Source organism: Cercospora kikuchii (genome assembly GCF_019650295.1).
Source record: "Cercospora kikuchii DNA, contig_00002, whole genome shotgun sequence".
In the NCBI taxonomy this organism is placed as follows: Eukaryota; Fungi; Ascomycota; class Dothideomycetes; order Mycosphaerellales; family Mycosphaerellaceae; genus Cercospora; species Cercospora kikuchii.
Window position 1 is genome coordinate 2,795,496 of NW_025408583.1, and position 14,324 is coordinate 2,809,819.

The 14,324-nt window shown below is 55.0% G+C and overlaps 6 protein-coding genes across 6 annotated transcripts; 2 read left to right on the top strand and 4 right to left on the bottom strand.

Annotated features, from left to right (window-relative positions):
- Nucleotides 1-317: 317 nt before the first annotated feature.
- CKM354_000333100 (uncharacterized protein) lies at nucleotides 318-2,345 on the bottom strand (the record flags this gene model as incomplete). Its single annotated transcript, XM_044798524.1, has 2 exons — nucleotides 318-685; nucleotides 740-2,345. The coding sequence occupies 2 exons, from the start codon at nucleotides 2,343-2,345 to the stop codon at nucleotides 318-320; spliced, it is 1,974 nt and encodes a 657-aa protein (XP_044654459.1).
- A 583-nt stretch (nucleotides 2,346-2,928) lies between these two features.
- On the bottom strand, nucleotides 2,929-3,322 carry CKM354_000333200 (uncharacterized protein; the record flags this gene model as incomplete). Its single annotated transcript, XM_044798525.1, has 3 exons — nucleotides 2,929-3,130; nucleotides 3,190-3,200; nucleotides 3,254-3,322. 3 exons carry the CDS (start codon nucleotides 3,320-3,322, stop codon nucleotides 2,929-2,931), a joined length of 282 nt encoding a protein of 93 aa, XP_044654460.1.
- Nucleotides 3,323-3,667: 345 nt separating this feature from the next.
- CKM354_000333300 (uncharacterized protein) lies at nucleotides 3,668-6,022 on the top strand (the record flags this gene model as incomplete). Its single annotated transcript, XM_044798526.1, has 6 exons — nucleotides 3,668-3,875; nucleotides 3,930-4,273; nucleotides 4,321-4,819; nucleotides 4,868-5,327; nucleotides 5,799-5,866; nucleotides 5,919-6,022. 6 exons carry the CDS (start codon nucleotides 3,668-3,670, stop codon nucleotides 6,020-6,022), a joined length of 1,683 nt encoding a protein of 560 aa, XP_044654461.1.
- A 1,874-nt stretch (nucleotides 6,023-7,896) lies between these two features.
- CKM354_000333400 (uncharacterized protein) lies at nucleotides 7,897-8,241 on the top strand (the record flags this gene model as incomplete). Its single annotated transcript, XM_044798527.1, has 2 exons — nucleotides 7,897-8,055; nucleotides 8,146-8,241. The coding sequence occupies 2 exons, from the start codon at nucleotides 7,897-7,899 to the stop codon at nucleotides 8,239-8,241; spliced, it is 255 nt and encodes an 84-aa protein (XP_044654462.1).
- A 1,052-nt stretch (nucleotides 8,242-9,293) lies between these two features.
- On the bottom strand, nucleotides 9,294-12,137 carry CKM354_000333500 (uncharacterized protein; the record flags this gene model as incomplete). The annotated part of the gene is made up of 6 exons (XM_044798528.1): nucleotides 9,294-10,391; nucleotides 10,445-11,252; nucleotides 11,309-11,500; nucleotides 11,558-11,803; nucleotides 11,858-11,996; nucleotides 12,050-12,137. 6 exons carry the CDS (start codon nucleotides 12,135-12,137, stop codon nucleotides 9,294-9,296), a joined length of 2,571 nt encoding a protein of 856 aa, XP_044654463.1.
- Nucleotides 12,138-12,751: 614 nt separating this feature from the next.
- Nucleotides 12,752-13,828, bottom strand: CKM354_000333600 (uncharacterized protein; the record flags this gene model as incomplete). Its single annotated transcript, XM_044798529.1, has 1 exon — nucleotides 12,752-13,828. The coding sequence occupies one exon, from the start codon at nucleotides 13,826-13,828 to the stop codon at nucleotides 12,752-12,754; it is 1,077 nt and encodes a 358-aa protein (XP_044654464.1).
- Between the last annotated feature and the right edge of the window lie 496 nt (nucleotides 13,829-14,324).

A 14,324-nucleotide genomic window follows, 5' to 3' on the forward strand; every position in this document is an offset into this window, starting at 1 on the left:
AATGAGCTTCTTCGATCATTTCACAGCAAGTCAAATTGGGGATAAATGGTTATTTGAGTAGAAACCGTCACCAACATGATTTCATGCAGAAAGCAGGATCGAGACATGGCCTTAGCAGCCGGGTGTGCAAATACTGCAGCAAAGCTAGCTCTGTCTCTCCAACCTCAGAATATCTGCTTTAGCACGTCCTCCGCAATCCTAAGTACAGGTTCCCCAATCTGAGAAATCATAGAGCTTCCGTGACGTTTATGCTTCGGGTTCTCGTGGCTTTTATGCTTCGCGTCGTCGTGATGTTCAGGCTTCGGCGGTTCGTGTGCCTAGCGAACACCACGTCGCCCTTCGTGCCGACTGTGTTCTCTGCCACTCCGTGACACACTGGCTGCAGTGCTGCCATCCTCAACATCCACACTCGCGCTCCTCTTTACCTCCCTGACGTATGGGCCGTACCCATCAATGTTTCTGGTGTTCGGCGCACGCCTGAATTGTTCGCGCGATGGGCTCTCGCTCAGAACGCAGGCGGGCCCAGTTGTGGCGTCGGGCACTTCAGACTGGCGTTGGATCCGAGATCGAATGCGCTGGGTTGGACGCATCTCCGCACCACGAAGCTCGTCGATGTCACCTGGCACAGCGAAGCCTCGAAACTCCGAAGAACTTGCATCACTGTCTGGAGGGGTAGGTGAGAAGTCTGTGCAATGTCAGCGAATGAGGCTCAAGCAGTGTCGAAAACGATTGAACGTACCCAATTTCTTAGAGAAGTGTACACGACTTGATGCGTCACTAATGCGGCGCCGGATCTCTTCGACATGATTCTTTTCAGCTGGTGCGCTCGGAGATGCATCTGAGCCCTTTCTACGATGAAGAACTTCTGTTGCTTCCCGGAAGTACTCTGAAGCTTCAGCAGGGTGTGGAATTCGTCCATGCACCGGAGTGACAGTTCGTCGTCTGTACTCATATTCACGCTCGCCCCAGTCGTCTTTGTTGCCTAACCGCGAGCCTGGACCTGTACCGCTCGCTCGTGCTCTCTGCGTTGGACGATCTGCTGGCGCATCGAAATGTTGCTCTGTAACATTCTTCGTTGCGTGATACTGGTATTGTGCGCCGGTTTCCAATTCTCCTCTGCCATCTTGATAGCGCCAAGTATCCTCCCTCTGGTCTGCTGGCAGCTCGTTTGCCACAGTGCTTCTTGTTTCACCCCCGGGCCAACGCGTCTTTTCGGACAGTGCCACAGATGGGATGTGGACTGCTGTAGACTCCTTGGCCTTGACCTCGATTTCCTTGTCCCAAGTTGAATTACTTCTAGACTCCCGGTCACGGCCTCGACGTGATACCTCGACGGAGATTACTTCCTGTGGAGTTTCACGGCCGAAAGGAGCGACGTTTGAGTCTCTGCTGGAGCGTTTCTTCGATGACATCCAGGGCTCGTTGACTGCGTCATCCTTCTCTTGCACGATACGACGTTCAACTGGGACGCGGACTACTTCGACCATTCGACCATGTGCATAAGGATCCCCGTGGCTGTCGATTTTGCGTTCCGCCTGGCGATATCGGACGACCTCCTCCCTAGCAAGCTTCCGAATCTCAGACTCGGAAAGCTGCGTGAGATGTGGATCTGGTCTGACTTCACGGGTCCACACCACGCGTTCCGAGCTGGTTGCACGATTCGAGGAATTTTGCTGAGAAGTCTTGAATGGCACATAGGCGTGTACGGGGCCCGAGTCGTAGCCATCGGCGGGCGGTGGGGGAGGTGGGATTTCGATAGTCTCAAAGGCAACTCGGGCAGAGCCTTTGGTCGAAACATTCTGTGTCGACGATGGAGGAGGTGGAGGAGGTGGCAGTGCAGGCACGTAATCAGGAGCTTTAGGAGCGCGCTGCACGGTGGAAGTCGTCGGGCCACGCGATTGTCTGTAGACGATGTTGTCCTTAGGTATCTCGATGGACGCAAGGTGCCGCCCTCGGTTGCGTTCAGCAGCGTGCGTAGCTTCCCTCTCAGTATAGATGACCTCGATTTCTTGCCAATCATCTGGAGTCAGCAGTCGTCTCGCACGACGCTGACGGGCTTCCGTATTGGTGGTGTACTCTGCGTGTGGCACGAAGCTCGCAATGCCAATCCTGATGTCGTTACTCCTACTTTCTTCAACAATCTCGACGATAGAGCCGCGCTCAGTCTTGGTGGGATTTTGACAGCGTCGGCAAACGCCTGGTGGGGGCGCCATCCCGTTGATAGGAATCGGGTTCTCGCGATGGTAGCGCGCGCTGCGCTGGCGCAAGCAGACGCGACAGATGTGGTAGACAGCAAGAGGAGGCACATCCTGGCCATTGGCGCCAGATGCTGCGGACCCAGGCATCGTTCCTCGTGGCAGTTGGAGGTTGCTGGAGGTGCTCCGAAAATCAATGTTGCCCTGCTCTCGCCGTCTGCATCAATCGCAGAGTTGATGCGCTGGGGCTCCGGGCGGCTAAGATGCTTGTCAAGACGTAGGTGCGCTCCGGCGATGGATTTTATCAATGAGTGGCGGCCGGGCCGGCAAGTTTGCCGCTCGAAGGGGTGAACGAGCTGACAGTGTTGAAGGTCAGAGGATGCGGAGTCGCATGCAAGCAAGTGCCGTTTGTGCAGGTGAAAGAAAGAAGGGGCGACTGTTGCCTCGAACTCACGAGGTCGTGGCGTCGCACAACAAAGTGAAGCTCTGCAGGCGCGAAGGCAAATTCGAGTGTTTCCCCACACGAGTGAACAAACTGCTGCATCTTGCCAGCCACCTGCACCTGCAACAGCGATATGTGCCCGCAAACGACAATAATCTCCGGCATAGTCGTCATTAGGCATGTGAGGACGCTTGGCTCAGCACTTGAAGAGAGCTCAGAAAGGGAAAGTCGAGTAAATGACTCCTTTGACTCAGTCCGCTGTGGCCCCCAATCACTTTTCTATTTGTTTCTTCATTCGCCAATGACATATGTGCAGCCTGCACTGCTCACGAATACTTCATGGCGCCTGTTTGCATCGACATCGAGTCGACTACCAGGGCCGAAAGTTTCTTGGCGTGGATTCGCATCGTCAGGATAGGTGATGGTGAGCTCGCCTGCCAGAATCAGATGCGTGGTAAGGCCGGCATGTGAGTGCGGTGGATAGTGCGCATTGCTGCACGATGGATAGCACTCATTAGTGACACGTCCGTCGGGAACGGCTTGTCTACTCACGCGCCATCGGTCTGCACACGGTCAGTCAGCATACTGCGAGTGGCGACAATGACGCACGACGCACCCAAGTGAAGACGTGCTGAAATCCCCAGTCGCGCACCTGCCGCTCTGCCTCGCCGCGGGAGAGATGCATGGCTACGTGAAATGTGAAGTGAAGTGAAGTGAAAGTGTGGTGGCGGAGGAAAGCGTGAAGGTCAGCCCCACCGACGGGGCTCCACTTGGCTTGGCGCGTGTCTGGGCATTTGCACATGGCAGGTGGCACGCGAGCGACTGGAGCTGCCAACAACGCTAGCTGACCGCAACACACAAACCACTTGTTGCTTGAAGCAAGCGTGGCATCATGGCCGTTCGCAGCTGAGGTGCCTTCGTTTGCTGCCTCGCTCGCGTCGCACCTCACGCTCCTGCACCAACATTAACTTCCGCTCTGTCGTGAACGCGTCCACCTCCCTCTCTCCGCTGTCCTCTCCGCTGTCTCAACATGGCTTCTACTGGTCCTGCTCCGGCTCCATTGTCGCCGGCCATCACCAAGCGAGCGGCGGCAGTCTTTCAGACGTCCTCGCGGCATGCCACCCTGGACGCATTCCTTGCCCACCTCACCACGCCTCAGTCTTCCGCAGCGTTGCCCATCGATGTCGATACTTCACATCCTCTTTCGCACTACTTCATCTCCAGCAGTCACAACACATGTGAGTCCTGTGCCAAGTATTGCTCTTCCAAACCTGCAGTCTGATATGTCTCAGACCTTTCCGGAAATCAATTGTGGTCCAAGAGCTCCGGTGATGCCTATCAGCAAGTGTTGAAGCTAGATTGTCGGTGCATTGAGATTGATCTTTGGGATGGCGATTCTCCCTCCTCTTCGGAAGCAGAAGACAACGCCAAGAAACCTGACGATGTCAACAAACTGTCTGGACTGCTGAAGAAGAAGCTAAATAGACTCCGATCCCGCTCCGATCCAAAAGCAGACGACGATGATCAGCCCAAGCCCGACGATTTGATGCCCATGCCCTGGAGGACTGCATCTGGACGCTCAGAACCAGTCGTCTATCATGGCTACACGGCAACCAAGGAGGTGCCCTTTCGAAAGGTCAGGCTGGTACATGGAAATGTCTCGCTGTCGCTGACAATGCGCAGGTGTGTGAGGTCGTTCGTCAATACGCCTTTTACCGCACCACTCTGCCTCTGATTGTTAGCTTGGAGGTCCACTGCAGTCCGCCACAGCAAGAAATCGTCTGCGAGCTCATGCAAGACTACTGGGGTGAATTTTTGGTAAAGCTCCCAGACGGCTTTTCTGACTCAACGCCATTACCATCATTGGAGAACCTGCGAAAGAAAATCCTCGTCAAGGTGAAGTTTGTCCCTCCAGAGAAGGCCAAGAACAAGGACGCCAACGAGGACGACTCCAGTGAGGACGAAGGCGACGCCACGAAGAAGAGCAAAATCATCGAAAAGTTGAGCACCATGGGTGTTTTCACACGTGCCTTCCATTTCCAAAGCTTCGACCATCCGACCTCCAGTATTCCTACGCATGTCTTCTCTTTCGGCGAAAGCAAACTGCTCAAGGCTTGTGAAGAGCAACCAGACCAGCTTCTAAAACACAACCAGCACTATCTCATGCGCGCTTACCCTAAAGGTGAGATGACCAGCTCATGCCCACAATCATGACACTGATCGTTCATAGGGACACGATTAAGGTCAACAAACCTGGATCCTGCTCCTTTCTGGCGCTATGGAGTTCAGATGGTCGCTTTGAACTTTCAGAAGATCAACGCCGCAAACATGCTCAACTTTGCCCAGTTCGAGTCGACGGGTGGTTATGTCTTGAAACCACACGGCTATCTGCCAACAGGTAGTGGTGACGGTGTGCAAGCACGCCGCAAATCCCTTGATCTGAGCGTAAATCTGCACGCTGCACAGGCTTTAGGCACACCCAAGGATGTCCCGAAGGCGTACGTCAAGTGTGAACTGCACGTTGGAAGCAAAGACGAATTTGAGAAAAACAAAATCGCAAAAGGAGGGAAGAATAAGGGTGGTGAGTGGAAGCACAAAAGTAGCGTCGTTGAATCCCGGGATCCCGAGTTCGATGAGCTGTTGGAGTTCCGAGGAGTGCACGGCATCGTGCCCGAGTTGTCTTTTTTCCGGTAAGTGCAAGTCGCCGTCTGCCAGGTCCCGCTGTGTCCTCCTACACCGCTCCTTCCCCTGGCCCTCCAATGTGCTGCCCATGCAGTCACTCTCCCGATACCAGGACTGCAAACCGTGCGCGACGCAGCATTCTCATCAATCAATCTTCTGCTCAGCAGACCTTCGGGATCCGCGCTTCAGGTTTGCCTCACAGGGGCTTTTGTCCCATGGCCACTCAGCTGTGAGCCAAGAACATAGCATAACACGAGCTTCCTACGGGGCGGAAGCCGACAGCGTGGGACATATTGATATGCGCCGGGTTCGTGTGAATCCCGAACAAACGGGAGGGGAACGCGGCATCTAGGTCCAGTGCACCGGTAACCAGCATGCGTGCAGCATCGGGAGCTGGGTTCCCCATGGCAGCCTCCTGGGACTTGATCCGTTTCGTTCAGGGACAAATTCGGAAGAAACAGAAACTGACATGTGGGCAGATTGAAGGTGATGGATGATGTTTCTTACCAAAAGGATGACCTACTTGGCTGGGCGTGCTATCGATTGGGTAAGACAATACAACACAATCTCTGTTTGCCATCTTCCCTAACACTCATCAGACCGCTTGCCGAATGGCCCCATTCTGGTCCATCTACGCGGCGAGGATTATAAGCCCAACGGTGCGAGGCTACTACTCTCCGTGACCTCGCAGTGGACTGAGTAGTCGGCTCGCGCAACACTGTACTCTTCTCAACATGCGCTTTGTGTTTCCCAAGCTCCTGAATGCATGGTGCACGAGGTGTGCCGCAACATCACGGATGCCGGGAATTGCCAACGCATGGCCATCTGATCAATGTTGCAATACCCTCGCACTGCAGTTCCAACTGCCGGGTTTGCGTTCGGCGCCTGCTCCTGCTAACGATGCACAATGAGCTGCGTAGGTCCATTCAGATGCGGGTCGCGACATGCAGTGGAGACCGCTTCTCAGTATTCATCGGTACATTGTTCGGTTGCTGATATCGCACGTCGAGTGGCTTTGAGCATCCGTTGATCAAGCCACACGTTGCTGAGATGAGCAGAGCGATACAATACAGCAATGCAACAGAATGCAACAGCGGAAAAATACACGGAACCAATGCAAAGTCGCACATCCTTTACCTGTAAGCTCGTTATACAGCTCCGACGTCGCTGCGCACTGCGCAATCGTGACTCCGGCTCGTGAAACAAAGCTTCGGCAGTCAACATTTTGATTTTATGGAATCTGAACAATATTCTGATTCGAGCTGGGATGAAGTCGCCATCTGACTCTTGTGTTTCTCTTTGCAGACAGAATTGCCGGGGTTTGACAGGGATGTGGCGCAGACCCTCGTTGTGTGCATGAAGAATGCACACATCACAAAATCTTTCCGCATCTTGACCCGGGAGCCATCAGCGAGCCGTCCATCATCGTGCAACGCTCAACGTGTGCACGTCGAGGCTGCCGGGCGCCTCGCAGTCGTCTGCACGGGCGCTCATCGGTGGCCCATCAACCGTACTCTGTGAGCAGCATTTTGCAACCTATCTTCCCGACGGATCCCGACTTTCAAGATCCCTGCAACTCGAGATATCGAATCAATGCCATAATGCTTGGCTGATGAGCGAGACTGCCTCATGCTGAACCCGGTCATCGGACCGGTAGCCAGCATGAGAAGCCGCATCTTAGCACGGCAGTCTTCTGCTTGCGACAAATAACATTCTGTTCCGCACGGCGGCATCGACGTGTCGTCCATGGCAGGCCTTGTTTCACCGATCACAACTGCCTGGTCACCGGATGCTGCCATTGGCAGGAAGCAACTCAAGATATGGGTTCCCGGTACGAAGGTTTCTGCCCTTTGCCATGCTTTTACTTGGCTTCAGTATTCACTCCATTATCACGAACGGAGTGGAGAAGTGTCAGATCTGGAGGCAGTAGTTCGTGATCGGACACAGACACACGGGCTTAACGTGCAATAGATCACTCGGCTTCTGGAAATTCTCTCGCGCATCGTGCAACTCATGTCGCACATTCATTGACAAGTATGGAGATCAGAAGCAAGCTCCCTAGGTTTCGCGGCTTCCATGTCCGAGCTAGCACTGTCCGGGGGTTCACCGCATAATATGGCCTGCCCGCTGAACCTGCTCTTTCGTACGGACGACTGGGCACAGGTCACAACATGAGCATGAGTGAGTATCTCACTTGGAGTATGCTGCTGGGTTAGTGTCACCTCGCAAAACCAGGTAGGCTTGTACCTGGTTCTCATATCGGATGCAGTGTTTGCAGAACTGCTGGACAAAGGTTATAAGTCAAGCCGCCTTTGCTCCTTCCTGGATTCCTTCTCGTCTCTGCAGGGCAAAGATTTAATACTCATTCCATCGTCCATTGGAGAACGTCTCCGAATCATCACCCAATCGCCTTGTCCCATCACTCTGCCTCATCGCTCAGCCTACTGCAAGCCTTCCCTTTCTGGCAATTCGATCGACACATCACGACAAAAAGTCCATCTCGCAGATACGCACCACAAGCCATTGGCCAATAAGTCTCGTTCACGGTACTTCGAAAACCAATCACACACGCACACAATGACCTACACGGCCAAACGCTACGAGACGCTCAAGCGTCTGGGAATCGAGCAACTCCCACCTCTTCACGCCTGCTCATCGAACGAGAGCGATACGAGCGACAACACCTTTGCCATCATCAACCCGCTCACATCGACGATGCCCATTCGCGAACGTCCGGTAAGCAGAGTGTCATTTCCCGACAGTATCACTGTCAGATAAATTGATCAAATGACGGAAGTGCTGACGATAGATTTTCCGCACGAACAGGTTCCAGGCCGCAGATGTCCCACCTGTGCGGCTCGCGGGGCAACGGTGTGGGTCATCCCCGGCAAGCGCTGTCCATCATGCGGCACTGAGGTCTGATCGATCAGAAGAGAGAGATAGCGTGAGAGATCCTCTCTTTCGGGCATCTCGAGGGAATTGTCGTTGGGGAGCCATCGCATGTACATATGTGTGCATGCAATTACGCACGCGTGCACGATGGACACATTCTGGCTGGCGTGATGGCGTACGGGTTCTCTGTATCTTTTGAAACGAGCGGGGAGTTAGGGAAACTTGCGGTCTGAAGCAGATGGAAATTTTCTTGTTACTGGACAAGGCAAGGCATTGCGCATGCACATGCTTCTCTGCGGGAGTTGAATGGCAGGAGCAACAAAGGCGCGATGGCATTGCTCAATTCTGTTCTCTTCATCATCGGGGAGCGTTCTTAGCGTAGCGAGCGCAAAAAGTTTTTTGTATGATATCGATAGGTCAAACATGCCGGGGCGATGCATGAGACTTGGGATAATTAATCAACTTGGATCACTGGTCTAGACAGCAAACTCAAATTTGGCTTTGCCTTCTTCTTCGTTGGAAAAGTCAAAAAGCATGGCTTGGAAAGAGAGATGCGAGAGTTTAGCTCCCCGGCAGGGATGTCATGCATGAATGATGATGGGGCATGGACAAGGATGTGCTTGGATCCATTGAGTTTGATGTCACGCGTAGATCGCCCGTCTCGGCGTGCCGTTGCTGCTGCAGGCTGACTTGCCATTGATGAGATGAGCTTCTGTGCTTTGCCAAGTTGAGAACTTTTGAGATACATAGCATGCATTGCGACGATTGTATCTGCCGGTTCTTTCAGAAAGCGACTAACGTAGGTTTTACACACAATGTAATTGATTCTCGAACCGTTGCCTGATCGCGCACATCTGTCTGCTGACATCGAGCTGCACGTTCTGTGCCTCTGAGGCAATGCTCAGTGATATCATGCTTGATGCACTCTTCTCTCTCACACCACCTGCGATTGCGATGAATGAAGAAAGAGCTCACAACATGTGCGATTCCGCATTCGTGTGACAGTTGGCGACGACGGAGCACCAGTGGGCACTTTCGACTTCGAATCAACAATGACAACCATATCAGAGCCCAAGTAAGCCTCAGCCACACAGGAAGATATCCTCAGCGACCTGCCATCCGTAGGCATGCTTCAGACGTCTGCCGAAAGTTCGGACCATGGCTTTGGGGATTTTGGCACCCTTGCGAACTTCCTTCGGCTGATGGAAAGAGATGGATCTCTGCAGATCCAGCTTGCCGGAAGTTTGAACGCCGGCATCTGTCTCCACGACTTCACCTTTCGGTACGGGGTTGAATGTCCAGGCGCTTCCGTATAACTTGACAGGCTGTAGGCCGATGGCGTTGAATGCGAACAACAAGTCATCCCAAGGCACTTCGAAGCGTTGTTGCGCAGCGGCAGACGGCGAGGGGAGAAGTGCCGTGAAGACTTTGAATGCCCTCTTAGGGATTGTGATCTTCTCCGGCGGTGCTCCAGCTCGTGCCACCTCACGCAGATCATCGTCGGCTAAGATCCGACGAGGATCGGGCGCGGCGGGTGTGCCATGAGTTTTGACTTTGCTCTTGACAGGGGTTCGCACGAGTTCCTTCTTCGGTATTGGCAAGTCGAGATAGTTCGGGTGATGAACGTTGCCGTCCAGCTCGGCGAGAACCCCCTTTTGATCGTCGCTGTGGACGGCGTGTGATGGCGAGGTCAAGAGTGTTTCCGAGACGTCGCTCCAAGGCTGCGTCCTGTGAATTTCTCGGGTGGTTCTTGCTCTATTCTTCAGAACTTTGGTCAGGCTGATGCCTGCTGAGCGTGTTACAACCGCTTCAAATGACTTCCAGAAGATGTCGAGTTTTCTCTCTGCTCGCACCATCTGGTCAACAGTGGCTTTGGTAGGCCGCTTCTCTGCCACTGCTGGGTAGTCGGTCATATCCCGATCGTTCGGCTCGAACTTCAATATGGTGTTGTGGCTCGCGGCTACACTGATGCCATAGTGCATCTTGTTCACCAGAACCCGCGTCTTATCCACGGTCTTTGCCACCTCGTGGCGGCATGCCAACAAAGTAGCCTTGTTCTCGTCGAACCAAGGGGCAAGTGCGTCGATGCACTTGATTTCGGACACCAGTGCCAGATCTGCGAACTGAGATGCAATCCATGGATCGATGAGACTTGCTGCTTCGGTATCGGTCTCAAACATCTAGCTTCGGAGTCAGTAAGCCCTGGAGTCAGTGGTCTCGTATGAAGACTCACGTATTGAATTTCTTGAACAAGACCGTGGAGACCGTGCAGCTCGCGCTGGTGCTGGTTGTGGATCGAGAAGAACAACGTATCGAGCCGTCTCTCGCAGCTGGTTGCCTTCAATTGCAGGATCCATCTGCCGCTTGCAGGCGAGGCAGAATCCTCGAACTCGAACCTATACCTGTTCCTGAGCCGTGGAGAAGTTTGCAGTCCTCCGTGCAGCATGGAGATCGGTATCATCATGAGTCGTGTGAGTACCTCATGCATAGCGGCCCATTTCTCTTCGTCTTGTTTTGCCAAGCGGACAGTCTTGTCGTTTGCTCGAGCCAGCTGGACGTCGATTGAGGCCATCGAGCTCAGCCGTTTGGCGATGTCGTCCCAAAAGACGAATACAAGGTAGGCATTGGTCAACATCTTGTTGAGGGCGGTCGGCCAATCGCTGCGGCAACCAAATTCAGTCTCTCCGTCGTGCTCACGATATTCTCGTAGAGTTGCTGCGAAATATCCAGGATCCTCTTTGAGAAGCCAAATATGATCCTCCGATGTCTCGCAGCGGCTGTCGACCAGCATCTTCGGTCGCTTGAGATCGAGCATTTGGGGAACACGATACGGGGCTTCCAGGGAGTGAGCACTCATCGACGGGTACTCATCCGGCCCGGGCGACCCTGGCATCCTCGTTGGCTCAGGAGTTGAAGGCGCCAAGAAGAACATCGTTGGGCGTATGTCGTGCAGAATCAACTTGACACATTCGAGCAGGAACTTGTACGTGCGTTGAAGGAGTTCAAGCGAGAGGAGACCTTCGTTTGAGCGTCGCAAAAACCTGTATAAGCACATTGGTTTAGTATTCACAATATGCGCATGCGCGGAAAGACTGACTTGTACTGGGAGGTCTTTAGCGATATCGCGTGATGCTTGATAAGCTTGCCGTAATGCTGTGGAGAGTGCCTGTCCTCGAACAGCATACCGGCATCGTCTTCGTCATGATCTTCGAGATAGTGCTCTGAGCAACAGTAGTCCTCATAAACGTCGGCGAAGTCAAATCCTCGATCCCAGCCGCTACCAAGATGTCTGTAAGGCCGTCAGTGTCAGGCACGCTGAGCAGAATACCAAACCAAAAGCACATACGCTGCGTTGACGTCCGCCAGTCGAAAAGTGTCGGGCAAGTTGCGACCACGGGATTTGATGAAAAGAAGCAGGAGGTTGCGCTTCAGGAGATCTTCAAGGTTGATATATGGCCACAAATACGCCTCGGGAAGGCATGGGACACGCTTCTTGTTGGAGCGCAAGTTCTTGAAATCGGGACGATGTCCGGCGGACATGTTGGGCCAGGCGCCAAGAAGGACTTGCCGGCGTTGGGTCACGCTCTTCTTGCTGTGCAGAGGTCAGCCACGTCGACGGAGCCGGTGGCTCTGGGGCGACACGCACATCCATCGCTTCTGGATCGTGCCCTCGTATCGCTTCACGATGGCGTTCAGTTTCGTCCAGTCTTTGAAGATGGACGCGGAGAAGCGTTTCGTGGCGCGCTCGATGTCCTCATCGCTGAGACTCGCGGGGATGCGCAGGTCTGGGAGGCGTCAGTCTGAAGCGATGGGAGAGCAGCATCGACGAGCGACGCACCAGTGCCTTTGTTGAAGCGGCAGCACTTGCATGGCACCCACTCGTTGCCATCGATTTCTTCGAAGGTGACGGAGACGTATTCCGCCATCTTCCCACGCGTGGCGAGCAGTCTGAGCTGCTTGCGATGTGGGTGAGGTGAAGCAAAGAGCACGCTCGATAGAACATTGTTTGCGGGAGAGGCTCGTCGGTGGGGCGTGCCTGCCTCTGCAGTGCAGGCTTCCGCTCCCGCACGAGACGCCGCCGCGTCGTGTCGTACACGCGTTTGCTGCCCGCGCTGCGCTTGCGCTCACGGCGAAACACTGTATGGCCGTCAGCAGTTTTCCGCCCCATGTGCTTCACGAACATCCCCAGCGAAAGGCCACCGCCGTGAAGCTTGCTTTGGTCTCGGGAAAGATGTGCTAAAATTGTGTCATTGCTCGTTATATGGAGTCAGCCATTCAACGCCGTCCGGTCGCCTTTAACTCGCTACTGCAATGAGCGGCAACGTGGTGCTAGTTTTCGTAGGTCTCCATACTTCCGTGAGGATCCACGACTGTATCGTCTCATCATGCAAACCGAACGCCTAGGTGTGCCTATGTGCCACGGGCCTTCTCGGAAAATGCCAAGTTCCCATCCTCCATCCATGCATCGTCCTTATCATCACCGGGCTCATCGCCGCGAATTACGGTAGTAGTCCATGTAGTAGTCCTCCAGAAGACGTTCCTAACGTCGTCCGCCACCACTGCCACCACCGCTGCCCATCTTACGGATTTGCGCCAAAACAATGGGAGTCAGGATTGGCGCAATCGTCGTCCAGTGCTCTTTTCCCTTTTCCACCCATGGTCCAATGTCGTACTTGCCAATCTTGATACTGGGCGGTGGCTTGTCCCGGCCGTCACGACCGCCCCGCCTGTCTCGTGATCTGTCGCTGTACCTGTCGTAGTCGTCGTAATCGTCTCGTCTCCTCCTGCTGCCGTCACGGCGCCGTGCTGGTGCGCGGTCATTGTAATCGTCGTCGCGGCGTCTGCGAGGGGGCCGGTCTGAATAATACGGATCGTCGTCATAGTCGCGCGGGGGACGTCCACCGTATCCATCGGCACTTCGTCCCCGGCGGCGACGTGGGCGGTAGTCGTCTTCGTCCGAATAATCGTCGTATTCACGACGTGGCCGAGGGCGTCGCTCACTCTTCTGACGAGATGGGATAGGGTCGGCGCCGTACTCTACGGGAGGTGGGCGATCGCCTCGCCTGCGTGGAGGGTAGTCGTCGTCATACGGTGGACGCTCATCGCGGTCTCGTCTTCGGCGCGGCGGACCATCATCGTAGCCGCCGCGGGTGGTGCCTGAGATGGCGCTGTCGGGCGGAGGGTAGTCGTTTCTCTTGGAACGCCGTGGGCGGTCATCATAGGCCGAGTCGTCGTTGGAGCGCGGCATCTTGCTGCGTGGAGTGTACTTGGAGCTCTTGTGATGCTCGCCCTCGTCGGATTCGTAGCCGTCTCGCAGGTCGCGAAACTGCTTGTCGCGGGGTCGGTTCTTAGCCTCGAGGTCGGGAGCGCGACCGCCCAAATAAGAAGCCTCGTCGGGGAACTGAGGGCGTTCGTCAGGGTGCAGACGACTGCGCGAGCCTTCTCTCTTGAGAGCAGGTTTGAGGGTGGCGCCAAGCGGAGGCAAAGGGATGTGGGCGTGTGGATCAGAAGATGCGTCGAGGCCGGGCGCAGCAGGTCGGCGACCACGAGCGTCAGGGCCCGCGTCGTCTGTCGGTTGTGGATCGCCGCGGTAGTCGGGGTATGGAGCGGCAGACATGCTGGTAGTGCTATTGCTACTATCACTACTGCTACTGCTGGAGCTGCTGCTGCTGCTGCTGTCGCGCAGGAGGAAGGCGGTGGCGGCGGAGGAGGGAGAGAAGTTCATAGGCCATCAGCTGATGGACGCATGTGCGGTGAGTTGAGCCGTTTGAGCGTGCCTGGGTTGTGCTGCACGATGATGTGCCTCCGCCAGCGTCAACCCAGCCACCTCGCAGCCAGCGGTGCCTTGCTCGTTGCCTTCACGCCGCACGCACAGCACCGCACCGCTCCATTTCGCAAAGACACTGTTGGCGCATGCCCGATGGCCCTGGCGCGCCGAGCCACGCACACGTCGCCACGCACGTCTCGTCATCCGCCAGCGCTGCCTGACTGCTCCCGCACGAGCACGCGAGCTGAGAAGAAAAGCGCCGCCCGACGCACAGCTCATCATCTGATGCATGGATTGCCCAGGCTCACGGGGTCATGGCTGTTTCTGATGCATCGCCCATCACACT